We start from the raw sequence: 27,108 nt of genomic DNA on the forward strand, positions 1-27,108 counted from the left end.
TGGCCACTAAAATGTGTTTGTGGTTTTTTTTGCTCCTGTAGCCATAATAAAAGGGGCCTGGCTGGCTTCACGATAAGATGACGTGAGGCTGCTGCTGGTGGTTGTGTGTGTGTGTGTGTGTGTGTGTGTGTGTGTGTGTGTGTGTGTGTGTGTGTGTGTGTGTGTGTGTGTGTGTGTGTGTGTGTGTGTCTGTGTGTGTGTGTCACATGAAGCACAAATACCACATGAGCGATGTTAAGTGTAATCTGCACTCCAGATCACCGCCTGCTCCATCCAGTGAGACTGTATCAATGCACTTTCATCTATATAAAGCCTGACAATGTTCGTTTGTCAACGAACCTCAATAAACTTCCTTTTACTGGCCGATATCATCAAACCCCCACACGTAGCCTTAATACCAACAGCATGCAGCCATGTTAACACTTCAATGCAGCCTGGTTGGTTCCGCATCATTGGTGGCCAAGGTTGTCTCAGCGGTGCGTCTTTTTCAAAAATAATATTGCCTTCTGAAAAGAATATCTTCACTTCAACAGATTTGTGGAAACCCAGACCATGGGCCGTCAGACCCAAGTATTACACATTAAATATCCATCACCCCGCCTTGCACTACTGATCATCTCCAAATAGAAAAAGGTAGATTTATAAAGCTTATTTATTTAAACAGTTGATTTCTCATGCAGGTTCCGCTCCAGCATACTAGATTTATAATATAAATGCAAATGGCGTGCACGCACTTGCTGCTGGAAAATAACAGGTCCTGTCAATAGATCATTTTGATTTTTAGTACAGAGAATGTGTAGGCCTATGACTTGTAATTAATTAAAAATAAAACAACTGTCGTAACCAACAATGATGATGAAGATTATATTCTCTACATAAATATATGTCAGTGTGGGCTCAGTAGGCAGTAGTAGGCCCTTCAGTAGCAAACACATATGCATGGCTTGAAGCCGGTTTCCTGCTGATCCGTCTTATCATGCTGTCAGTGCTAGAAGAGACAGATTAGATGGGTGGGGTGGGGGGGTGGTGATAGATCTCCTTCAGGGGAAGTCACGCAGAAAAGGTGTAGCCCAGGTGTTCGGCAGGACATTGTAGATACATATCCTGTATATTTCAGACAGAAACGGCTGCCTGCAGCTGCAAACACACCTCGTCAGTCTCAGGAGCCAGCTGGCAAAGCCCGCATCGTTCAAATAGAAAATCATACCGAGAAATAGTAGTATGGTCCGGTAGGGCGTGTTGGCGAATGCTCGACTTATTTTTTTTTTGCTGATGGATTGAAAATGGTGGACCCTGTTGTAAACTAGGGATGTGTAAATGTGTCCAAAATTAAAATCGATTTGTATAATTCAATATTAACGATTAATCGATTAATCGTTTTGGGGGGGGGGGGGGGGGTTTAATAAAAGAAAAACCTTTTTTTTTTAATGAACCCTCAAATAAAAGAAATCTTCCCCCCAAGGGGTACCTAAGTCAAAAAAGTTTGGGAACCCCTGATGTAGTTGATTAACAATAATTGTAACTCTTGAGAGTTAATAAGGGTCCATTTGGTTACTAACTCCATCTTTTAAATGAGGACCACTGGTGGTCCCTGGACCACTGTTGATCCAATTGATCACCATAGCAACCCCAGCCTAGGCCTGATTAGGTAAATTCCCAACACCTGTTAAATCCTCCAAACCTGTATCTTGATTGGAATCAATCTCCACTCACACTCCTCTCAGTCATGCAGCTACACAGACACATCCCAGGCACACTTTTGTAGGCCTATAGCCCTGTCCTGTTTGGATGACAATATTGCCTTTCCAACCGATTTTCATAAAAAAAAAAAAACGATTATCGATTATTAATTTTCATAATCGATTTCGGGTCCTATCAACGATAATCGATTAATCGATTAATCGGACCCATCCCTATTGTAAACAAGTGTTTACAACGTGTTTACAATGCTTTATCAGTGTGTCGTTCGCCGACCGCAGTAACAGTCTTTGTATTGAGTTGTGCTTTCATGTGAAATGTACTACCCATTCTGCAAACTGTTAATAAATACTTCAATCAATCAACTGGGAATCTGCACATAATTCCGACGGAGCATTATGCGCTGCTCCCGTGCTTGCGGTTATGGTTAGGTTAGGGTTTGAGTGAGGTAGGTTGTCGTTTGTCGGACCAATGACTTAGGAGGTACTTCAAAAAGGGAGTGCCCTTGGCTTCAACCCCACAAGGCCATGACAATATTCCCTCCAAATCTCTCAGAGACTCGGCCATCTCTATAGCTCCAATCATCACCCACATAATAAACCTCTCCAACAAACAAGGACAGGTCCCCCAAGATTTCAAACTGGCCAAAGCAACCCCCCTGCACAAGAAAGGGAGCAAATTAGACGCCGGCAACTACCGCCATATTTCTATTCTTAGCTCCATCTCGAAAGTGATGGAAAAAATAGTCTATGAACAGGTTGAAAAGTATCTTGCAATGTCACAAAAGAATGTATGTACGAACATCCCACTCCACTGACACATGCCTCCTCTGTTTGAGTGACCACATCAAACACAAAGTGGATGCTGGCAAATACTGCAGCATGGTCATGCTGGACCTCCAAAAGGCTTTTGACACCGTGAACAACTCCATATACTGGTTAACAAGCTAAAATAAATTGGTTTTGAAAAAGCTGCTGCTGGATGCAATCCTACATGGAGGGGTAAGAACACATGGTGGAGGTGAACGGAACACTCGCTGATAACAAACTATCTTTACACCTGGGAAAAACTGAATCCATTCTTTTTGGATCAAATAGTAATCTCAGCAAGTCAGATGGCTTCTTCGTTAGAGTGGGTGACAATATTATTACACGAAAAGATTAAATCAAATTACCTACCTATAGGTTCCACCCTGGAGGCAAATCTTTCCGGTGATAAAATGGCCACCAACGTAATCAAAAAAGACAACAAGACAAGATTCCTATACAGGATCTCCTCACTGATCAACAAAAACCCCTTGAAGACCCTAACAATAACAGGAGCACTCGTACAAGGTTTCTTCGAATATGCATGCACCTCTTGGTACCACAGCACCTCAAAGGCCCTTAAAACAAGGTTCCAGACTTCCCAAAACAAACTGGTCAGGCTACAACTGGGCCTCACCCCCTCACCTGGCACTTTGACAGGCTGGAAAGGCTTAGGGTTGACGACAGAGTACAGCATCTTGCAATGGGTACTGGTCCACAAGATTCGCTACACCACCAAGATACCCATGTACCTGTCTAAATATTAACTTAATGTCAATGAAGTCCACACCCACAACACCAGAGGGAGTTCAACAAACCATGTGCAACCCAGATTTGGCACAAACAAGGGAGTAAATTAATTTCGCTCCTATGCCACAAAAATGTGGAATGCCCTACCAACAGTCATAAAGACATGTGAATCCCTTGACTCCTTCAAAATCGCTCTCAGAGAGCACCTAAGCTGCAATTCGAAACTGACCCTGTAAAATCTGAATCCCCCTGCCCCCTTTTCCCCTCACTGTATATGTTTTTCCCCTTTTATGATGATTTCCTGTTTTTGGCTATATAGAAGTGTATATTTGTACGTCTCTAAACGTTATGAATTTAAAAAGGTGGACCCTATTGTAAACAAGACAAGTGTAATGCTTTATGGCTCCAACTCCAAAACTATGGAATACACTTCCTATTACAATCAGAACTGCAGCCTCACTCCCAATATTCCACCGTAGTCTGAAAACCCACCATTTCAGACTCCATCATGGCCCGTAGCACTTGCCCTAGCCCCTTAGATAGCACTTTATGCAGACTTGGATAGCACAAGAATTGCATTTTATGTAGTCACAGCACTTTATAGTACATATGTAGGCTATAGTATAATATAGTATAGTATGTATAGTTTATATACAGTTTTATTATATAAATACTCCACTGTTACGTTCTTAGCTTACGCATGTTTCATGATACTTTATGTACGTGAAGTATGCCATGCTTTTTGTTATTGCTTAATGTAAATCGCTCTGGATTAAGAGCGTCTGCTAAATGCCTAAATTGCAAATTGTATGGTGTCATCTACTCACAGTTAACAGTTTTTGTATCGAGTTGTGCTTCAAATGTACTGTAATTCTGAAAACTGTTAATAATAAATAGGCTACTTCAATCAATCAATGAATCAAAAGAATGGTTTGAACTACTGACTCCATATGAACGTCAACCCCCCCCCCCCCCCTTACCCCCTCACTGTATGTGTTTCTTTTCCCTTTTTGCTTCCTTTATGATGAATTCCTGTTCTGTTCTTTGACTATAGAAGTGTCTATTTGTACGTCTCTAAACGTTTTGATGAATTGAACATGGTGGACCCTCTTGTAAACAAGTGTAACGCTTACAGTTAACAGTCTTTGTATTGAGTTAGTGCTTGAAATGTACTGTAATTCTGCAAACTGTTAATTTCAATCAATCAATCAATCAATCAAAATCGGGTCAAAGTGTGTGCACAAACGAAACGCACGGCTGATATAATTTAAACATATTTTTAAATGCGTATTAATTACTGACTAGAAACTAGATAGATAGATAGATAGATAGATAGATAGATAGATAGATAGATAGATAGATAGATAGATAGATAGATAGATAGATAGATAGATAGATATGAGACAGACAGCGGTCGGTCATAAGGTCGAATCGATGTGAATGATGGTGGCAACAAACATACACAGTCAGGAAACCAAACCACCAAATTATGGTTATGGTTACATTATATTCCTCAGATAACACGTCATTTGAGTGGTCCAATATAGAGGATATGCAATTCAGACACTTACTTGTCTTCACATGAGATGTGTATATATATGCCGACGCATGGCAGAAGAAAACATTCGGTAATATTTACCCAAACATACACCTCGATTCTGACATCATAACGGTGCGACCGGGACCGGGGGAGGTTCGTATGGTTTGAGGTGTGGGTGGATTTTAGATGAACTCACACACCCAAAGTGGGGAACTTTGGGAAACAAAAATGTCCCACTCTGGGGACCCCCTCGGAGTTCCAGGGGGTCCCCAAGCTAAATGATAGTTTGGAACCAAATGGGTCCTTATGGGTCTGTAACTCTACACTCTCAGAGTTAAATTAACATTGATTTTACAATATAAATGGGGGTCTCAGTCTCAGAGCTAGACATGTAATGAAATGGGGGTCCTTAGCCTGTTGCATTATCATATCATATCAAACTGGGGGGTCCTTGAAATGAAAATGGTTGAAAAATCACTGCTAGAGCTGTAATAATCTACTCTTATGGGAGGTCCATGGCATATGTTTTCAAATGTGGGGGTCCGCAGGCTAATGAGTGTAATTTTGGGGGTACTTAATTGACATGAAAAGGTTTGGGCTGTTTGGCTGATAAAAATGAGGCAGACAGGAGGCAGGGGTTCCGAAAGGGGCTCCAGCCTCCACTCACTGCTGTGTACAACAAACCAAGCGTCTCTCACTCCTGACATAATCAGTGTGCGCCGTTGTTGTCATACAGACAGAGAGAGTGTATTTTAGCAGTAGCACTGTTAGCACAGCAGCCGGGGAGGGAGAGAGAGAGACACCGTGGGAGATGACCGGGGAACCCTTCTGATCCGATCGTCATACTTCATTAATATTTGACACATTTTGTGTGTTTTAGTCAAGCCGAATATAATTCTCCACAAAGGACACGTTTTACGGAACAAGGAGGTAAAGTATGTGCTGCTGCTGGACGGTGGTTAGCCTGCTGCATCTTTCGGTGTAAACAATCACCCTTGTGTTATTATTAGCCTTTTAGCTAGTTAGCTAGTAAGCTAACGCTCGGATCGAGCCTGGCTGGTAATAATCAATTACAAATATCTGTATTAAAGTGTCCCGTTTGTTTTCGAATTTGAAGAGTCCAAAGAATACGAGTATTTGTCGTCTTTCCTCTCAGGATTCGGTCTAACGTTATGTAAACGTAAATATTGCTGGGGTATATAAGTTCAATACACCTCTGTTTTATTGTTGTTACTGTTCAATTTCCCCCGGAAGATTAGCAGTCAACTGTGTTTAAAATAGTCTCAGGACAGCACAGTGTTGTTCTAATTTCAGGGATATTAATGACCATTATTACAGTAAAATCCTCAGTGTTCATTTAACTCAGAATGTCCAAACCAAATGGAACCAAATAAATTGACTGTAAGGGTCCTTGCTTTGTTTAGCTTGAGACAGAGACACCAAAGGTCCACATTGTATACCCACAGCCAGCAACAAGCGCTTTACAGTAAGCAAGAACAACACATGGTAATACATCAAATACATGAAAAATAGTCATCAAAAACCACAAGTAAGCTAAGAACCTAACATCCGTCTAATGGTAGAATAGCTGTACAATGAAACTATGTAGTATGCTCTATAGAGTGCTATGTCTACATAACATGCTGTCTAAATTACATAAGTTGAGCCTTTGCATATGCCTGTAAGGTCGGCGATATACAGTACATTCATATCAATGGAATACAAATGGATACATTGACACTGGGTAATGTTTTTACTGTGCATAAAATGTCATTTTAGCTTTGAGCATTGGCTATGCCTGAAGAAGGTCAGTAGACCGAAAGCTTGCTTGTGTGCGGAGCTTCCCTTTATTTCTTTATCATGTGCCCTTTGTGGCTCCAGCACCTCTTAAGTTTTTTCAGCGGATGAGCGGTGGTTCTTTTTCCATTTTAGCATTGGCTATTCAAAAATAGCAGATCTCCAAGCTCACAGCGTGTCACTTCGTGCCACGCTGAGAGCTTGTACGTCTTCTATTTGTGAACATTTTAGAAAGATCTCGAAAGTGTTTGAAATATGTTGAATCATTTTGAATTCTGAAAGAGATTAGAGAAATACCGATTTGTAGAATCGACCTCGGGTCTTAGTCGGTTCAATATCTATTTTAAATTATTTTACTTTCGTCATGTTGTTGTTTCTCTCAGACCTCTCACACCTTCCCATCCCTCAGAGGATCCATGTCTTCTGCGGCAGACTCTGTGGAGAATGCTTCCATCATTTCAGAGAGCTTGGGTCATGACGGGAATCGATTATGGATCGGGAACATCGACCCTAAAATCACGGAGTAAGTTTATTTATCGTCTTGAGGGACCTGGGGTTTCCTCCCTCCCCCCCCCCCCCCCATCTCATTACCTTGTATCTCTTTGCCATGTATGTTGCATCATGTAGTTTCATCATGTTTATTTTTTCCCCCCAAAAATTATGTTTTAAGGAATTCAAACTCCGTCTTTTAAAGTGAATGCGTATGGTACCGCAATTATAGAGTTAATATAGGCAAAATTGCCATACATAAAAATAATCAAAATTTGTGACAATTTGTCACCATGTATATTTTATTGTGGACTGTCTATTTTCTCTATTGATTGTACAACAAAGTATATAGGATAAAAGATGAAATAATTGTTACATCAAATTGAATTATTTGAACAGGATTACTTTGGCTGATTGGCATGCATCAGAGCTGATTAGAAGTCTCTTGTGAATCTGAGAGAATTTGATCAATACATTTTAATAGTTAATCCTAGTATGAACTAACATGATAGACTTGTATGCTTACGATTGGAAGCTTTCAGAATTCAGCTAATAAGTGTAGGTTACATGAAAAGGCACAATTAGTTGAGTACACAGCATCCAGGATTGATTGATTACTTAAAATTAGAGTTGTCTCGATACTGTATCGGAAAAGTATTGGTATCGGCCCATATTTGTCATTTCGGTATCGGCGAATATGCCGGTCTAACCACCGATCCGTCACAGGGGTAAGGGGGTGGCACTATGGCAGGTAAATAAAATGTTGGGGCATGTGGAGTTTGCTTTAGAGTTGCCCAAACTGCAAGTGCACATTTGAGTGAGGAGTCTGCTATAAACACAACATGAGGTATATAGCTGAGATCACAACACTGGCATCGGAATTCGGTATCGGTATCGGCTAACGCAGAAATTGTGGGATCGGATCGGAAATGAAAAAAGAGTATCGGGACATCCCTACTTAAAATGTTTGATAACATTACAGCAGTACAGTAAAGGATAACACAAAAGGCCCAGAGGGGCTTGAAAAGGATCTAGAAAGATCAGTAATGATGAGATAATCCAAGATTACCAGATAACACAAACACAATAAATGAAAAAAATGAATAATAAAAAAACAATCCTAAAAGATCCAACGCATTATGCGAGCACTGCTATAGAAGTCACACACGCAGCTAATGGAATGAATAACGAGGCTAGTGTTTGAATGTAGCAGCAACAAGTGTTTGATTCGCTTTAAGGAAGCCCCTGTTATGAACCTCAGACCGTGTTTTTTACCTTGTCTGGCTCTGCCTTATACAGAGGCAGTACATTGTGTGTACTTGCATGATTGATTAACTCTGTGTATGTGTGTGTGTGAGGCTGAGACTTAGCAGACAGGGCTGGGTGTGTGAAAGAAAGGCAGTGAGGCGTGGAGACCTGCTCTGCTGAGGGGCAGCCATCATTCCTCACTCACCTGCCCTGTTTACTCTCCTTCTGTCAACCTGGAGGGGGGGGGGGGTGTGTTTGTGTTTGTTTGGGCACACACGTGTGTGTATGTGTTAATCCGTTTAAACACTTAATGCCCTGGGTTTATACTTTGTCTTTTTTAGAAGAAAATAATAAATGAAAAAAAAGAACGACAAACAACACATAATTTTCGCCTGTAATGACATTCCCAAAATGGGGACACCCATGTTAAAGTGGTTAAGCACCAGCAAAGGTGTGTTGTGTGTGTGTGTGTGTGTGTGTGTGTGTGTGTGTGTGTGTGTGTGTGTGTGTGCACGAGACGCATGCATGTTTTGACTTTGCGTCAATGTAGGCAACTTTTTTTAATGTGTATGTATTTGCAGTGCACATCGTAGCATTGACTTTACACATGCCCTTATGTGTGTGTCCTCTCATAATATGATGTGATGTAGAGAAGGTAGGAGGTAATGGGGGGGGGGGGGGGTTTGTGCCCATGTGGGGGAGGTAATGGGGTGGGGGGGGGGGGCTGCTGGAGAATGTATGGGCTTCAGCTCTGGTGGGCGTCTAGACAGGCGTTTCCTTCCCCTCTGCCTGCTCTGCTTCTCTTTAAATAGCCCAGCGCTAACACCGTATGGAGGGAAAACAAGAGAAATGCCCGTGGCCCCTGCTGCTGATTGGGAAGATTAATTAGCTCATGGACAGCATAGGCTTTTGCTCCTTGTGTTTGTCCTAGAGTGGCCAAATGACTCGACAAAGAAATGCCAATATCAAAACCGAGATGAATTAAAGGGAAATGGCACTTGAATGTCTTAACCCGTTTTGGGGCGGGAAGCGCAGGGAACCCCCTTTTTGGTGTTTTAACCATAGACTGTAAAAAATATGGACAAAGCGTTCCCCGGGTCTAACATGAACGTAAAATGAAGCCTGTCAGTCCTTGAATTGTAAATCGCCATCTTTCTAGAGCCGTTTTGGCCCAGCTGGCCATTGGCTGGCCCAGACAACGAGGCGGGACTTCCCCCCCCTTCTTCTTAGTTGGTTTTTATTTTGACTCGAGTGGGAGGGGAATCCTGATCATAGACTGTAACGGTAGCCACGCCCCTCAGAACATACGCAACTTTATGGTCATTTTTTTAAATAAATGGGACCATAATTTTCCAAAAAGAATATTATGACATTAGAAATGAGACTTTAAACTAGTGACTGGAAGCAGAAAGTATTCATGACCATGTTTATTAAGGTAATACAGTCTAGGTGAAGTTGGGCCGAAATACATGGTCTTCTATGGGGCTATGGGGGTTTTTTTGGGCCCAATGACAGCGCCACAACAGGCCATTATATGAACTTTCAGGAAATCCCGATTTCCTTAGTGGCTTCACAAAATATCTGTCTGACTGCCCCCCTGGTTTTAACCCTTCGGGACGTTGCCCCCCTTTTTGGGGGGTTCTGTAGTGCACAGCAGAGGTCCCCAACCAGGGTGGTACTTGAGCCCCCCTCTGGTGGTACGCAGAGAAAAGAAGAAAAAAGACAAAAGTGGAATGAAATATTTATATTAATACAGGTAGTTCTTCTGACCAAGCAATTGGTTGAAATAGGCTCTCCGGCCGTGCTGAAATGAGCATGACGACACGCCTAGCAGTGTTAGAAGATTTGAGGACGGATAAATCACATTTTAGAAATATTATCAGTTGTGCTGATTAGACAGAGTTTCTTCAGAGCAGCAGCAAAATTGGCTTAGGAATGGAACAAAAACAATTATTATGGTGGTACTTGGAGAGACATATATATTTTCTGTGGTGGTATAAAAAGGTTGAAAACCACTGGTGTACAGTATGTACAGTATTCAAAAATGTGATGCTATATAAAAAGTTTTTCAGAAAACTACTCAAAAGTATTGAGTAGGCGTTTTTTTAGAATCGGCCTCAGTCCAAATCTTTTCAAATTGGTGTCCGCGGGGCTAATGAGTGTCAATTTGGGGGTCCTTGACCTGAAAAGGTTTGGGAACCCCTGCTCTATAGTGTCCCACAGGCCTGCCCTTTCTGTACCAAACTGGGGCCGGGATCCCGTTCCCCCCCCCCCTCTTCTCTATATGTCTTATCCTTTTGTGTCTTCCTCTGACCTCCTCCTGTGTCTCTCCTACTTTTGCACTTCCCTTTTGTTTCTCACCTCCCCTCTTCCTCCTCCTCTGTGTCCTCCCTTTCCTTCACCTCTCGTCTTGCCCTCGACGTCCCCTTCACTGCACGGTACCCGTCCCACCTCCTCCTCCCCTTCCTCCCTTCTCTTCCTCCGGAGCCTTTTACAGCCCCCCGGAGGAGACCATTGTGGACCAGCTTGCTTATAGAGCACCGAAGTCTGACGTCAATATCGGTAGAGGGTGCTAAGTCCACTGGTTCATTCATGTCCTTTTTTTTTAATTTGCCTTGTAATCCCCATAGGGGGATTTTTAGATAGCCTGATATAAGAACTATGTTTGAAAAGTAAACATGTCATCCCCGGCCGTTTCACTCTGATGGATATGAAGAATCAACTGACTGAGAGAAAACGCTATTGTCACTCCTGCTCAATTAGTTACATTTTCGCTAGAAACAGACTGTATCAAATGTGACTGACGGTCGTAAACGATACAGAGACACACCTCGGACAATAACGCAGAGACAGTTTGTTTATTTTTGGACCACAGTGCTTATATTAGAGTATTTTAAGATGACCCCATGTTATTCTCCATAGAGAAATGACTTCCATGAACCAGGGGATGAGCGAGTGACGTCAGGACTTCGGCGCTCTATCCAGAAGTGTTGTGTTTTTCATTAAAATCTCTACAAATACGTGAACCTGAGCGACAATAGGAAATCTACAAGCTCAATATGCATTCATGCAATTCTATTTTTTAACGGTTTTGATGGATGCATAATTCCTGATTCGAATGTTGTCAGAAAAGTCAAATTTAGGTGAGAAATAAATGGACCATGCAGTGGCTCCATATTGATTTGTTTCAATCAAGTTTAAACTTAGTGGTTAGGAATCTGATTATTTAGCTTCCATGCAGTATAGGGGAGGTGTACATTGTGATGCAATGACGCTAGTGACGAATCGGACAATTATCTCGGTAGTTGGAACTTTGATGCAGGTGATGCTATCCACAATTCTCATCGATGGAAATCCAAAAAGAAAGTCGATTTGAGCTGGTACCATGCATGCACGGATTGCACGCACATACACACAATTCCTCAATCCTCTACCCAGCTGGGCTCAGTTGAGTCCCATACACCAGTGTTTTTTTTTTTGCAGCAGATTTAGTTTTAGTCATAGTCTTTTCAGTAGTTTTCATTTAGTTTCAGTCACATTTTTGACACCTGGAATGTCTTAGTGTTAGTCTATAGTTCTAGTCGACTAAATATCATACAATTTTAGTCGACTAAATCTACAGTTGATTTAGTCGACTAAAATGTGTTTTGTCGTCGTAAGGACTGTTTTTTACACTTGCTGCAAATAGCCGATCTACTCACAACGCGTCGCGAGCTTGTAGATCTATTGTCAGCATGCAACTAAGTGTAAAATGACCAGTGTTGGGGAAGTTACTTTTAAAAAGTAAGGAATTATAGTTATCGTTACTTATCTAAAAAAGTAATTTGTTACTTTACTTTACCTGTAAATTATGAAAGTAACTACTTTACTTTACTTTACTTTACTTTTCGCACAGTAAGAGAAAACACAACTCCCTCCTAACATTATGAAATGTAGTGGAACAATAAAACATGTTCAGGAATTTTGACAGGCATCTTTATTGTATAGCCTCAACTTGCCTTCAAAACAATTAACAAATGGTGCTGTCAGTGCAATATGAAGAAAATAAATAAAATCAAATAAAATGAGTACACTCTTCTTACACCGTAAAGTTATAAATAAAAATAAATAAGCACATTGAGATGCTTTTCACATTTTCAGTAAGGCTGCTGATTTGCAAATAATGCACAAGAGGTATTTAACAAAAATAACACAAATGGCTTAAGCCTTACACAATACTCCAAAACAAAAAGACACTCCAGCAGAAGGCACTAGTGGTGGTATAATGTATTCTCTCTCTCTCTCTCTCTCTCTCTGAGTCTGTACCCATCTCCAAATCTCCTCTCCTCTCCATCTGTTAATTTCTTCCTTCCTAGCTCTCAAACCAATGGTTGAATCTCATGAGGAGAAGCCTCTCAAACTTTTGATCTGATAGCCTGTTCCTCTTTGGAGATAAAATCAGGCTACCCAGGCTAAAGAGTCTTTCTACTGGGGCACTGGATGGAGTGGCTGCATTATATCTAAGAGATATTTTCTTTATCAAAGGAAATTTGTTAAGAGTGTCAATCCCTGTCGCTCCTGATTTGAGGTAATCAGCTACTTCAATTTCAGCAGGGGAAGAGATGTCCTCATCATCTGAAAGGGAAAAGAAGTCACCCTCTTTGGCAGCCCCAGTGCTCTGCTCTGGTGTTGGTTGGTTGGTTGGTTCCTGCTCCTGTTTTCGGCATTCTGAGATAAGCCTTGCCTTCGCCTGGTCTTTCCTCTCCCTGTCATGCAACCAGCGGAGCTTAAACTTTGGCAGTGTCACCGCAGCCAGGACAGCATCTTCACTCTCAAGAACAGTTGTGAATCTTGTCTTGATTGCCTGAAATGATATGTACGTATATATAACAAGAGTCAAGACAAAAACAAAACATTATTCAGTTATTTAGTATTTATTATAATTTGTACATAATGAGCATAGCTTTTTTTTAAGGGGGAAAAGGAAAATGCATTATACATTTACATGCATAGTTCCATAATTAATTTTATTTCAGGGCCACAAAATGTGTAGGTCCGTCTAACCTACATTTACACTTTAGAGCTAAAATGCTTTGCAGATTTATTGTCTCACACATCCACATGTAGGCTGTCTGTCACACAGCCTACCCAAGTGAGTGCATTTATAAAATGAAATTGGCAATCACAGTTCTCACCTCCACAACTGCATCTGGTAGGCCAACAAGGATTTGCAGTCCATTCTTCATTTCCAGAGTCCTGGACATCACCGTTTCCAGTGTGGGTAGGAGTGTGCCATAATAGCAGTTTTCTTCTCCCTGAAGAATGTCCAGTGCGTTGCAAAGTGGCTTCATGACGGTACAGTACTCTTTGAGAAATAGATGTTCCTTTTCATTGATAGATTTCAGCTGTAGTCTGGAGGAGAGGGTGTTCAAATCCACCAGCGGTATCCCAGAGATTCGAGCCAGGGCATCGTAAAACGAATTCCACCTGGTTGTGCAAGGTACCAGCAGCTTCTTTGCAACGATGTCCTCCAGGAGCTCTGAGGCCACTGTTGATCGGCTGGTCTTGTTCCACAACCCAGCACACTTTGCGGTAGCACTTCTGTAGACTGCTTTTGTTGCAGGTGTTGACTGCAACCACTTATCCATATCATTGCACGAAATGAGGTTTAATGTGTGTGATGCACATCTCAGATGTGGGGGTAAAGCAATCACATCATCCACTTCAGCATCATCAGCACCATTCAGCAGTATATCTCCAATGTCTATAAAGGTCACCTCATCATCATCCTCTGCATCATCTTCATCCTCCTCATCACGTGGTCTGTACATTTTAAAGGCCTTGACAAAATTGGATCCATTATCCGTAACAGTTGCTGTAATTTTCTGTGATATGCCATGAGATGAGTGAATATCATCAAGTGCAGTTGCAATACTGTCATAAGTATGCCGACCTCTGAACCTTCTGCATGCCAGGGCTGCTTTCCCACGTTGCATGGTCTCAGGATTTATCCAATGTGCAGTTACACCAAGGAAGCTTTTGTTATTTGCAGTCCATATATCTGCAGTGGTCGAGAGATATTCTAATTTATCAAATGTATTTTTGAGCTCATCTTCCATTTTAGAATATTCACTGTCCAGGTATTTTGAAAATGTTTTTCTGCACATTGGCCCTGCTTTCACTGGTATGTTGCTGACCAGTGCTCTGAAAGAAACAGACTCCACGGTTGAGAGGGGAAGCATTTCCTCAACAACATACCTTGCAATCATTTTGTCAAGATGACTCTTGGTGACATGCTGATGCTTCTGCTGTGTAAAATCAATCTTTGTCTGTTTTGGAACTTTTGGTGGTGTTGGTCCATCAGATTCTTCTTCTATGGGTATGGGCCTGGCCACAACTTCCACAAGTCTCGTAGCCTCATGGATTGTATTGAGGTGTTTTAGGAGGTTTGCGTTGCTTTTTTTGGCTGAGGACAATGTTTTATGTCCGCCACACAATTTACATTTCACCTCAATGTTTTTGTCGTCCTTGGGTCGCAAGTACTCAAAATAGTGTTTAAATTTCCAACTCCCAAAGCAACCGATCTCGCTGTCATGCTCCGCATTTGCCATTTTAGCGTGTGGTACTGTATTATGATTTTCGTTCTACCGGCGATTTCTGTCTGTGTATAGTATCTATGTATGTGTTACAAGGGTTCGTGTGTCTGTGAATAAAACTGTTACTGTTTACAAAACCCAGTAAGCCCGCCCACCCTGTAGACTGTCTCTGATTGGCTTACCCTGAAATCTGTCCCTACGTTAGCCAATCAATGACCTCTTCTGCGACGTGCTTTTATCATGTTAGGGTGTAAGCCATGTGGGCTGACTCAGGCTAGTATGAGAGGCAGCACAAACGAAACTGTCAACACAGAGTGCTCTCTCTCTGCACTGCAGTCAGCAGCACAGAGACGCATGATGTAGTATGATAGACTCACGGAACTGCGAGACTTTTCACTGATCACATAAGTTGACATAACGCCATAACGCGGGTAACGCTCGCACAATAACTATAAGGCCGTTATGGAATGGGGAATGTAAAGCGTTAGGTTACAAGTTACTGCAAATAGTAATTACGTTATGTAACGTAACGCATGTAAGGGCGTTAGTCACAACACTGAAAATGACTTATACTGGATCTCTTGTCCACTAGTCCCTTCCTAACATTTCAGTCTAGTTCTTATTTGTTGACAATTGTCAGTATATGTATTCTTTATAGTTTTAGTCATCATAGCTTAGTTTTCATTTAGTTTCCATGTAGTTTTCGTCAGTGAGAAAAGGTAGTCGACGAACATTTTTCGTCTTAGTTTTAGCCGCCGAAATCAACACTGCCATACACGGTGCATGGGGGGGGGGGGGGGGTCCTTGCCTCAATGCAGGGTGTTGTCTGGGAAAGGGAGAAACTCTCTTCTTGGACTGAAGTCCTCTGGGGAGCTGTTGACTGGGGGGAAGACATACATACAGCCCCCACCCCCCCCCCACACCTCACCCCCATATCCCACATCCGATCCCATTCACACATGCAAATGCTAGCTCACACATTAACGTCATTAAAACACATTCATGGTCACTCAACTGGGGCGTGCCGTACACACACACACACACACACACACACACACACACCCAGAGACAGAGAAAGCTTTCCAGGATTAAAAATAACCGTTTGTTTCAGCAACGGAACAATAAAAAAAGGCTGCAGCCAAAATGTCTCTGGAACTCTTATACAAACACCTGAGGGTCATTCTCAGGCCTGCCCTGTCACAGGGTCAAGTAGAGAATATCGATTTTACCTAACCTAAAAAAGCGCTATTGAAAAAAAAAAAAAAAAGTGAATTGGCAATTCTCTTAATAATGTATATTGTATATATATATTTGGTTCATAATTTCTCTTGATAAAGTGCACTTCATAAAAGCGTATTCCACCTGCCGTACCGTACTATAAGTGTAATGCTATGTCTGTGGAGCTTTAAGCTTGCTTATTTCATAGAAACTTTCCGCAACACACCAGCTATCAATCAGAATCCATATGACACATCCATATGACTCCACAGTCTAAGCTTTCTCATCCATAGCCCAGATGACAGATGTTTACAGTAGCGATACTTAAGGATGTGGACGTAGCAGGTGACCCTGAACTCATTGCCCGGCCAGGCGGGCGGGCTGGTCCCACCTCCGCAAGAAACTTTCTCATGGGCGTATTGTGTTGCGCTGATCAGTAACACACATGCACACGTGAGCTCTCCGACACACACACATTGCATATTCTTCCACTGAGCGCATGATCCGTGTTCAGTAGTATAGCGTGGCGCTCGGCAGCTGTAGCCAGTCAGTCACTTGTTTGTGCTGGGGGACGGACGGACGGACGGACTAATGCTTCCTCTGTTTTATTCCCTCATTGTCCTGCTACTGTATCCTCTGTATTGTCTCAATGAGAGATTTACTGTCAGCCCGGCCTGCAAGCCGGCCGTCCTGCAGCTAACAAGGTGTTTGGGGGGAGAAAGCTGGCATTCTCATTAGGCCTCCTGCTACAGCTGACTGACCCCGCAGACAAATACATCAAGCGTCAATGAGACATAAAAATAATAGCATGTTTTGTTGTGTCCCCCCAAAAATAATGAATGCATCGTGATTCGGCCGTGCAGCAATGCAATGCAGCGATGTGAAATTATCCAAGCCTAAATATAATTAGAATTCATTCTGTATTTCCCATATAAGGAGCATGTCTTGAGTGTACAGGGTTTGATGAGGTCAGATCAACATCAGGTCAGCTCAATACAGTATATGGAAATCTAAGGTTGGTAGCGGGGACATTCTCTTGAGTGTACAGGGGTTTGATGAGGGCCCAGGTAGGGCCGGGGCCTTAGTTTTCTGGCCCGTTCAGAACTCTAGTTTTCGCCGGCTGCCGGCAGCACTAATAACTTTGGGGCAGGCCCGCCTAGTTTGAATGGACAGGTATAAGTCAAAAGGGAGACATTGACGAGGAAGGATGGATGGGGAAGGATCAACATATGGAATATCAGAACAGGTTCTGACATATATCCATATATCTGAGGTTTGAGGTCAGATGAGTTGCTGGCCAATATTGGTGACATCAGGGATCCCCATAATGGGCTTAACTGCGACAGCAGGTCACATTTACTATATATCCATCTCTGATGTCACGTGATGTCACAATGACCTGGGCTGATGTCACGATGACCTGGGGGCTTGCCTGGGGTGAGTGAGTTAGGTGTCGTGACAGAGTTCAAATCATTTTAAATTGTTTTCAATCAAATATTGGATCGGTCAAAATTCTAAAAGCACCTTTCACAAATTCAACACTACATAATCTAAATTACTTTCACCTTTTCTTCGGCCATTCTTCTTGTAATTCTTAAAAAAATATTTTTTAAGTAATCACTTGAGTGGCAGCGCGACGTAACGTAGCCTTCCACACTTCCGACGTACTTCCTTATAGTGTAAATTCTCCGGCCCCTCCTTCAACACACAACGCTCCGACGAACTGCAGCGGCCAATGAGGCATCTCTTTTTATTTATTTATATCTATATCTATGCCGTTCTCCACCCAGGTACCACCTGGTGAAGCTGCTGGAGAGGTTCGGCAGCGTGAAACAGTTTGACTTTCTGTTCCATAAGTCTGGGCCTATGGAGGGACAGCCTCGGGGCTACTGCTTCGTCAACTTCCACACCAGAGAGGTACGTATACCTGACTGTCTGTTCCACTACAGTGTTGTTTTTGCGATAAAAAATCTTTAAACTGAAGCTTCATTTAGTGTTAGTCATATTTTAGTCACCTGGAATGTGCTAGTGTTGTTCTAGTTTCCGATGCCGTCGTCATTTGTGAGCTTGTAGATCTGCTATTTTCAGCATGCAACCAAGTGTAAAATGACTTATACTGGATCTCTTGTCCACTTTTAGTCTAGTTTTCATTTGTTGACGAAATTGTCACTAAATTTAGTCTTAGTTTCAGTCATCACAGCTTGGTTTTCATTTTAGTTTCCATTTAGCTTTCGTCGGTGGAAAAAAAGGTAGTCGACGAACATTTTTCGTCTTAGTTTTAGTCGACGAAAACAACACTTGTTCGTACGTACTGTACATACGTGCATGTATGCATACAGTACCAGTGGTACCAGTGGTTCTGGTTCCCAAAGTTTTTCATGTCAAGGACCCCCAAATTGACACTCATTAGCCACGCATTTGAAAATATACGCCAAGGACCCTCCCCCACCCCCCCATGATAAAAGGTTTTTACGGCTATAGCAGTGATTCTCAACCATTTTCATTTCAAGGACCCCCCCCAGTTTGACCTGAATTAGGCTACGGTTATCTCTGAGACCCCAGTGTATATATTGTAAAATCAATGTTAATTTAACTCTGAGAGTGTACAAATGGAACCAAATGGACCCTGGGAGACCTCTATGTTGGTTCTCTAGGATCAGACTCACATGTGGTGGAAATTAACTACATTGCATGTTCAAGTACTGTACCTGTTCTACTTCAGTGCAATTTTGCGGATTTTTTTTACTTTACTTTACTTGTCTATTTCCAATTTTCAATACTTTTTCTCCGCTACATCTCGGGGGGGCAGAAATATTTTACTATTGTTCCACGGTTATGAAATTCCTGGAAATATGTTGAAATTGGGCGGAAAAAAAACATTTTAGAGTCCTGGAAAAGGTTTGGACTGGAGTTTATCAAGGGTCCTGAACATATTGTTGGCTATGCATTGTTTTTGGCTATTGATTTAGTTAATGAAAAACTTTTTTTTCCCTCCAAAACATGTATAACATCACACAATATGTAACCCAAGTCGTTTATTCGCCAAACGGGCAGTGTGATTGCAGCCTAATGTGTACCAGTAAGATAACAGATCTACAAGTGTTGCGTTGCGTGACTGCATTAAAATTGCCCCGGTTCGTTTTTTGACGCACGTGACGGAGACGCAACGCGCCTGGTCTAGCCCCGCCGTAAGTGTGTCCCTAATTAAAATCAGGTGCGAGATGAGAGGAGGAACAGGTGAATGAAGTGTACAGTTCCAGGAAAGATGTCCTCATACTGTATGCTCTAAAAGCGTTTTTCATTTGCCAAACGCTTACACAGAGGAAGTGTGTGTTTATCACAGACACACTCGGTACACACACACTGCAGTAAATTATCATCATTTGTAATGGCGGCAGCCAGCCTCTCTCTCGCTCTGTCTCTAAGTAATGCAATACATCATCATTTATTGTCGCCTTTAGCTATCCCCCCGGCATTGTAAAGACTTAATGATTTAATGACACTAGTGCAATCATCCTGGCTGATTTTATGATTGTCATTCAAATGAAGCATGTGTTTCTGTCTGTCTGTCTGTCTATATAGGAGGCAGAGAGGGCTATCCGGTGTCTAAATGGGAAGCTAGCTTTATCCAAGAAGTTGGTCGTGCGCTGGGCACACGCTCAGGTAAAGGTGAGTGTCAATGGCAACAGTAAATGCGGCAAGTGATGTGTACAGGACAAGTACAGGGGACGTACAGGACAAGTACAGGGGACGTGCAGAGAGTGTTGGAGAGGCAGGGGGCTGTAATCCCGTAAGAGGGCACTTTTGGACAAAAAATTGCAGATCTACAAGCCCTTTAGCTATAGTGGAGATGTGGTGTAACGACATGGATTTCAAAATGTGTTCAAGTTCAGGAGACTTCATAAAAGAAGCAATTCTCCTGAATGAATTATTCCGGCATGGCATGGAAAGGAAAGGAGTGGCATTTGCATTTCTTTCACCATGTAGTAAATGCTGCATTCGTGGTCTGGAGAGAGCAGATTTACAGTTTTACAGACGGGTTGAAGGGCAGGGGCTGAAGCCCCCTTTGATGTCTATGTGCACTGTCCCTGTGCAGGTCTGAATACAAACAAATTGCAGCATTTAACTCCCATTTCATTTTATATGGTTATAATGTTGTTATATTCATGTAGAAAACGGAAGAAGAAATGATTATTATAACTAAAGCTAACAAAAAAAAACTAGAATAAAAAACGGTACAGTAGTGCATCCCGTGGATGCAGAGGTCGTTGTTTCATTGCGTCCCTTAACTATAAACAGCGTACAGTCTCTGGTGTGAAAGGTGAAAGACTTTGCTCAATTATCCTTCACCTCTAATTGTCATGGCGAGGATACACACGGAAAGCATGGGAACAACAACTGTGTGTTCATACAATTCAACACAGCGGATGCGGCGCGCTAGCATATTTCAAAATATAGGCGCTAGCGTGCCAGCAAACATGGCAGATTTTACTCTGAAAAGCCCCGCCTTCCGCCGGCGCTGTGGAAGATTACGTGAGGCATAATCTTCCATTCTCACCTCGCGCTGGTCACGCTAAATTCTCTCTAGAAGCGTTAATATTCCAAACGAGAGGCATGCTGAAGTCAGAAATGAAGACGGAACATATTGCCCATCTGGTCAAAACCACGGAGAGTTCCCTAGATTAGGAGCAATTCTTTCGGAGCCGCAAACAGGGAAGTGAACGGCAGAACGCATGAGCGAATCAAGGCGTGCAAGGAGAGGATATGTCAAGGAAAGGATATATCAATAAAAAAAAGACCAAAAGACGCCTGTACACGTCTTTAGCATTTTGTTTGTCATCGTATCTCACCATGCTAACGGGACAGTAGTCGGTCAGAGGTACAGTGCATTTATTCGGATACGAGCGGCCAAACCCATGTCTCTTTGACAATAGACAGCTAGCGTGCTGGTCAAGGGTGAAGGGATATCCTGTATAGGGACAAATCACACCCAGCACTCAAGCACTCGCACGTGCACACACACACACACACAGAAAGAAAGGCTAGGTCAAGGTCAATGCAGCTGCCTCAAAGACAACACACAGTACAATAAATCAGATCATTAACAGTCATTTTGGTTTAACCTGGCTTACTCTTCCAATGTCTCCTCAGGCCTGAGGAAGGTCTCGCGACCAAAACATTGCATTGCTCTTTAGTAAAGTATTCTCTTGAACCTGCCAAGTGTTAGGCGCTGGTCCAATCTGTCCAGATTCGTCCTATATCTATACCGTCTTGTCTGCTATACGCACCTGCTTGGAATAGTAACAGTCTTTGCGGAAGTCTTCTTTTCACTATATCATATCGTATACAAGCGGGGAATACATCCCCAATCTTTAATTATGACTCATTTGACCATTACATTATTTTGAACTCCCTATGTCATTCACTAGTGTCCGTTGGGGTTTTTTTTTTTAACCTCTAACCTGCATGCAAATATGCAAGTCCAAGAATGTCAAATGATGGAATGTTGGCTGTGAGATTTTCATTGTTCTTTTTCCTTGAAACCAGGCTATGCATCTTTGATGCCACTGCGAAATCACATTTTAGTTTTGTAGTTTATACTTTTGTGACGGACATGATTGTTGTTCATGAAACATTTACGCATGCACACACACACACACACACACACACACACACACACACACACACAATAGCACTAGGCTAGGGGCCTAGTATAAACACTCTACTATATATTACATCTATTTCAGACTAAAAGTACAAGTACAAACAGCAAAATGTTGGGACAGATAATTATAAATTAATAACAGTCTTAAAATGTGTGTTTTAGGGAGTGGTGTCAGATGTCACAGAGAGAGCACTATTGTACTATGTATTAGAGTTCTCATTGGGCCTGAAAATTAAGGCCCGGCCCTACCCTAACTGGGTCGGCCCGAGGCTAGGCCCGACCCTAAACATTACCATAATGTTAGTCCCGAAAAAGCCAGAGTGAAAAAAAAGAAAAATGCCACTATATGGCCTCGCGCCATGGTTCAAATGTTATTGAGGCGAGTGTGAACGGACTAATCGCCGAAATAAAAGATTTATGTAACTCGCGTTAATTGGCTGATAATGTTCCATTTCCAACATTCTAATGGTTTCCAGCGATTTCCAGGGGAGAGTAAACATCTTTGAATCAAAGTAGCAGCGATCCTCTGAAGTGACGCAGTTAATATGTCCAATACTGTCCTCGTTAACAAAGTGCAACTTTTTCATCATTCACCGTTGGCTAACGTTGTGCAACAGTCCCGAACAGAGCTATATACAATATTATGACTGTTAACTTGGCTATAATCTACTAGGCTACTGTAGGCCTATATAGTTTACATTAGTCATTGCCTCTCAAACCCACATACCACCACGCGTAATGTGCGTTGTCTAACAGACATACAAACAATCAACATGCCGCTCGGTTGCGTGTCGACAGCTTTCAGATCTGTTCTTTTGGGCAGACAATGAGGCGCGCTGCGCTACGATGGGGAAATTAAATTGCTGTACCGCACTACGATTTGGAAACCAAATAGCTGTAGCCTACAGTGGACTGTAAAACATTGCTTGGTCATCATGTAACTATATTACGTGTATGCAGTGAACATTAACATTAGCGCTTTCATAGTCATATGGAGCATTTACCGTGGTGACGTTGATTTAGGTAATTTAGGTTATTCACCCAGCTGGGTTCAACGAGACGGCAGTGTCTCGTTAAGCCCCGACGTTTCCAAAACGAGCTATTGCAGATGAAGCGATGGTCGTATAGAACATTTAAGCATATGGCAAGTTAACTTAAGTTATATACTTTGATGCTGAGCACTAAGCAACTCATTTGGGTCGCTGCTGCTGCCTCCTCCTCCACCATGCAGTCCGGTCACATAATATAGTAGCCTAAACTGTAAAAGTTAATCGCCAAAATTCACCAGCTCAGCCCTCTTCATAAATACATTACACAAACAACAACATTGTTATTTTTATTGTAATGTAAAAAAAAAAAGAAAATACAAATAAAATAACACAAAAGAAAATCACAGAAAATCACAGAGCCCGAAAATGTCGGGCCGGGTTGGGTTCGGGCAGAGATTGAGAACTCTACTAAGTATCTGTTTTCATGTTGGTTGATGCATAGCTTTAGAAGTGGATGGAAGGGATCTAGGGAAGGGTCCAGGAGGGTGGAAACCTAATTGTTTTTAGACCTATTCTTCTTGGGCATACATATATTAGACTTCTCTTTTTAGACTGTAATATGTAAAGATGTGTGTGTGTGTGTGTGTGTGTGTGTGTGTGTGTGTGTGTGTGTGTGCACGCTCTCGTACTTTTGTCCGACTCCTTATGTGGATCAAAGGAAATAATTTTATAATCGTCTCAATTTAAACAAATCGTAAAGCCACTTTGAAGTTGGCGTCCTTATGTTGGGCATTCTTTTAAGGCAAAAAGAATGTCTGGATGTGATGTAAATGCAATTCTTATTATTGTCACAATATCAATTTTGAGGTATTTGGTCAAAAGAACGACCAAAGAATTGGCCCGATCAGTCAATATCCAGAAATGACACAGCTGAATTCAGCGATTTGACCAATCAAGAGTCGAGCATTAATAATCAAATGTCTTAACGGTTCCCTTTGTGTTTTCTTTCCCCCCTCTATCCTCCACAGGTTGTTAGCAGCATGCTGTGTTGGCTGCTGGTGGTGGTGGTGCCGGGAGGTTTGGAAGGATGTTTTTGAGAAGAATTAATGCAGCCTCGCCGGGTTATTATTGATCCTCCGGCTGCTCCCATTATATCCACCCCCCCCCCCCCGCCCCCCCTTGAGCTTGTGATTTGTAAGACGCAGTGGTGGACAAAAGTACTCAATTGAGTACCAATACTGCAATTTAGAACCATTTCGTTACAAGTGAAGGTACGGAATTGAAAATGTACTTGAGTAAAAGTACAAAAGTATCGGCATCAAAATGTAGTGTTCATATTGCAGAATGTCCCATTTCACAAGTTCAAAATGTGTAGAAAATCTATTGAAGATAGCCGATCTACATGCGACGCATTGTGAGCTTGTATATAGGCTCTTTTCAAATGGCCGAAATGGTTAATGTATGTTTTCTAATCAAAATTGGCTGGCTAAGAGGTGGAAGCTAACCCCAAGCTGACTTCACCTGAGGGTGTGACTTTGTGACTCGATTGGAGTCTGTGCTAAAAACCTATACTTGAATTCTTGAGCGCCAGCTTGGGGCTGAGCATGCTTATAAACACAATATTTGAATAATGCATGTTTAATGTGTAATTGTCTGTTGTTGTTGTCTGTTTTTAACGGGGTGGCATTTCAACCGTGTGGGGAGGAAAGCTGCAGTTCATTCTCAACTTAAACCCTTGTTCCTTTTGATCTGGTAGAATTATAAACGTCTGATTCTTTGTTACCTTGCTTTTGTCTGTCTCCCTCCCTCTGCTTTTTCTCCTCTCCGTCTGTCTTTCATACATTGCTTGCTTTATTTGCATCCTTTTGCAACTGTGTGTGTGTGTGTGTGTGTGTGTGTGTGTGTGTCTGTCTGTGTGTCTGTCTCATTTCCGTCTATTCCTCCACATGTCTCCTCCTGTCTGTATCGGGGCCTTGTTGTCTCTCTGCCTGGCCATTCTGTGTGTCTTCAGAGGTTTGAAGGAGGTTTTCGTACAGACAAGACCATGCCACAGAGCCTGGAGCCATCGAGCAGCGCCGCAGCGGAGGAGGGGCCTGTGACCACCAACCACCTTAGGTTGGTGTTGCACACACACGCGCACACACACGCAGACACATAGATTTTGAGTGGTGCAACCACTCCAAGGAACAGCAATGTCCGTGTTCACCTATGTGTTGGTTCACCTATGTATGTGCCTATGTGTGTGTTCATGAGCACCAGTATGACTGACTACCAGTAGGGGCGCTGTTGTGCCAGAAACGGAGAGAGAGAGAGAGAGAGTATTAGTGCTGCACTGTTGCCTGCTAATGAGAGAGAGAGAGGAGGGGGGAGAGGGGAGTTGCATCACTCGGTTCACACGGGTGTGTTTTTCTTTTGTTAGGGTTAGGACAAGCGTTTTTCTTAGCTTAATCTGATGTTTTATCCAAGAACGAATGGTACAGGTGAAAGATGTCATAACTCCATCCCGAGCACACCGCATCTCCGAGCACGCACGGTGGGTTGAACTGCTGGAACAAAACACTGTGGAGAGTTAATGCAACATCATGAAAGACAATGTCTACCTAAAAAATAAGCGATTTATACCGTTAACCCATTCTGACCTGAGATCAGATTCATACGAGGTTTCCACTGGACACACACTGGTCTGATTAACCAATTCTGACCTGAGAACAGATTCTAAAAATGTCAGTCGTTCTTAGATTTTTCAAAAATAGCAGACCTACAAGCTCGTAGCGCGCCACTCGGTGGCGCGCGATGAGCCGTTAGATCTGCTATTTTTCAATAGCTAAAGCACGACATGATGCTAACACCAAAATGGGTTAATGCAACATCATGAAAGACAATGTCTACCTAAAAAGATAAGCAATTTATACCGTTAAACCCACTGCTCACGCTCGGGAGTTGCGGTGGGCTCGAGATGGAATTATGACCTTTTTTTTTTCACCTGTACTACTCGTTCGTGAATATAATAATAATGTCAGTTTAAGGTAAGAAAACGGCTTGTCCGGAATTTGCGTGCGTGCGTGTGTGTGTGTGTGTGTGTGTGTGTGTGTGTTTGGGGTGGGGGCAGGCCTTCACATGGCACACCTCAGGAAAGGCTCCACACTTCACTTAATGTAAACTTCAAAACCACTCTTCCCCCGCACAGCACAAGAGGGGAAAGAGAGGAAAAGGTGAAACATAAACACACTATTTCCCTCCTGACTTTCTCTCTCTCTCTCTCTCTTCCCATCCTCCCCTGTCAGCCCTTTTCTTTCAAACTCTAATTTGCTATCTCATACACTCGCCATTTTGCCTCCACTGTAACGTGACGTCTCCCTCGCTTTTCTGCATTTTAATTTAAACAAATGTTTTTCTTCCACAGTTTTCCCCGCAGTGCAACTGGTAATCTATAATGTCTAATTCTGACCACTCTCACCCACCCGGGGGGGGGAAAGAATGTCCTGTCCTTTTTCGTTCCACAACGAGGGGAAAATCTATAATTGTGTCCCTCTCTCCAGTCCGCATACACTCTCCCCACATATTGTCTCCTCGCAAAGCCATTTGTCACCGTCGGCAGCACTTGTATTGCAACCCTCCTGTGTTTATCCCATTTCGGGCGGGAACCCCTTTTTTGGTGTTTCCAAGCATTGTGTTATATACTTTAGCTATTGAAACATAGCAGATCTACAAGCTCGTATATGAGCTATGAGCTTGTAGGTCTGCTGTCGTGAAAATGTGTCGCAAATCTTTGAATATATATATATATTCTTTCAGAGCGAACGTTTTCAACAAAACAAATGTGCTTCCTGGAACAACATAGTTTTAAATGGGGGTCCGTGGACAAATGCATATAATTCTGGGGAATTATGTGCAAACTGTCATGATTTAGAAGACTTTTTCGACGTCTGGTCTAAATGGGTTATTGCCGTTGCCAACGCCTCCTCTTTTCCCTCCTCCTCCTCCTCCTTCCAGTACGAGTGCTAAGATCCGCGCCATCGAGGCCAAGCTGCAGATGATGGACGAGAACCCTGACGACGAGTACGCCGGCCCGTCGCCCTACGTCTACAACAAGCCTCCGGAGAGGAAACGCTGGGAGCCGTACTCCAGAGGACACCACCACAACAACAGCAACCGGAGCCGGCCCTTCCGCAACTATCGAAGATGACCCCCTCCTTCCTCCCTCTCTCTCTCTCTCTCTCTCTGGATATCCTCAGCTACCCCAACCCCACCACACAGTACACACACACACACACTCGCTCACCATCTTTGTTGACGATGCAATGTAAATCATGAACGATAAGAGTGAAAGCTT

General features: G+C 42.6%; 2 protein-coding genes across 3 annotated transcripts in view; one reads left to right on the top strand and one right to left on the bottom strand.

The window, feature by feature from the left end:
• Window positions 1–4,931, bottom strand: part of mrrf (mitochondrial ribosome recycling factor) — a 43,049-nt gene extending 38,118 nt beyond the window's left edge. For both annotated transcript variants that reach the window (XR_014570905.1, XM_083793019.1), the window contains exon 1: window positions 4,826–4,931. The gene's annotated coding sequence lies outside the window, so the exon portion shown is untranslated. The remainder of the gene's footprint in view (window positions 1–4,825) is intronic.
• A 616-nt stretch (window positions 4,932–5,547) lies between these two features.
• Window positions 5,548–27,108, top strand: rbm18 (RNA binding motif protein 18). Its single transcript, XM_083793025.1, has 6 exons — window positions 5,548–5,724; window positions 7,001–7,114; window positions 17,912–18,038; window positions 19,704–19,784; window positions 24,787–24,890; window positions 26,769–27,108. Exons 2-6 carry the CDS (start codon window positions 7,008–7,010, stop codon window positions 26,959–26,961), a joined length of 612 nt encoding a protein of 203 aa, XP_083649151.1. The 5' UTR covers window positions 5,548–5,724; window positions 7,001–7,007; the 3' UTR covers window positions 26,962–27,108.

This window comes from Protomyctophum parallelum, assembly GCF_964188405.1.
Source record: "Protomyctophum parallelum genome assembly, chromosome: 21".
In the NCBI taxonomy this organism is placed as follows: domain Eukaryota; kingdom Metazoa; phylum Chordata; class Actinopteri; order Myctophiformes; family Myctophidae; genus Protomyctophum; species Protomyctophum parallelum.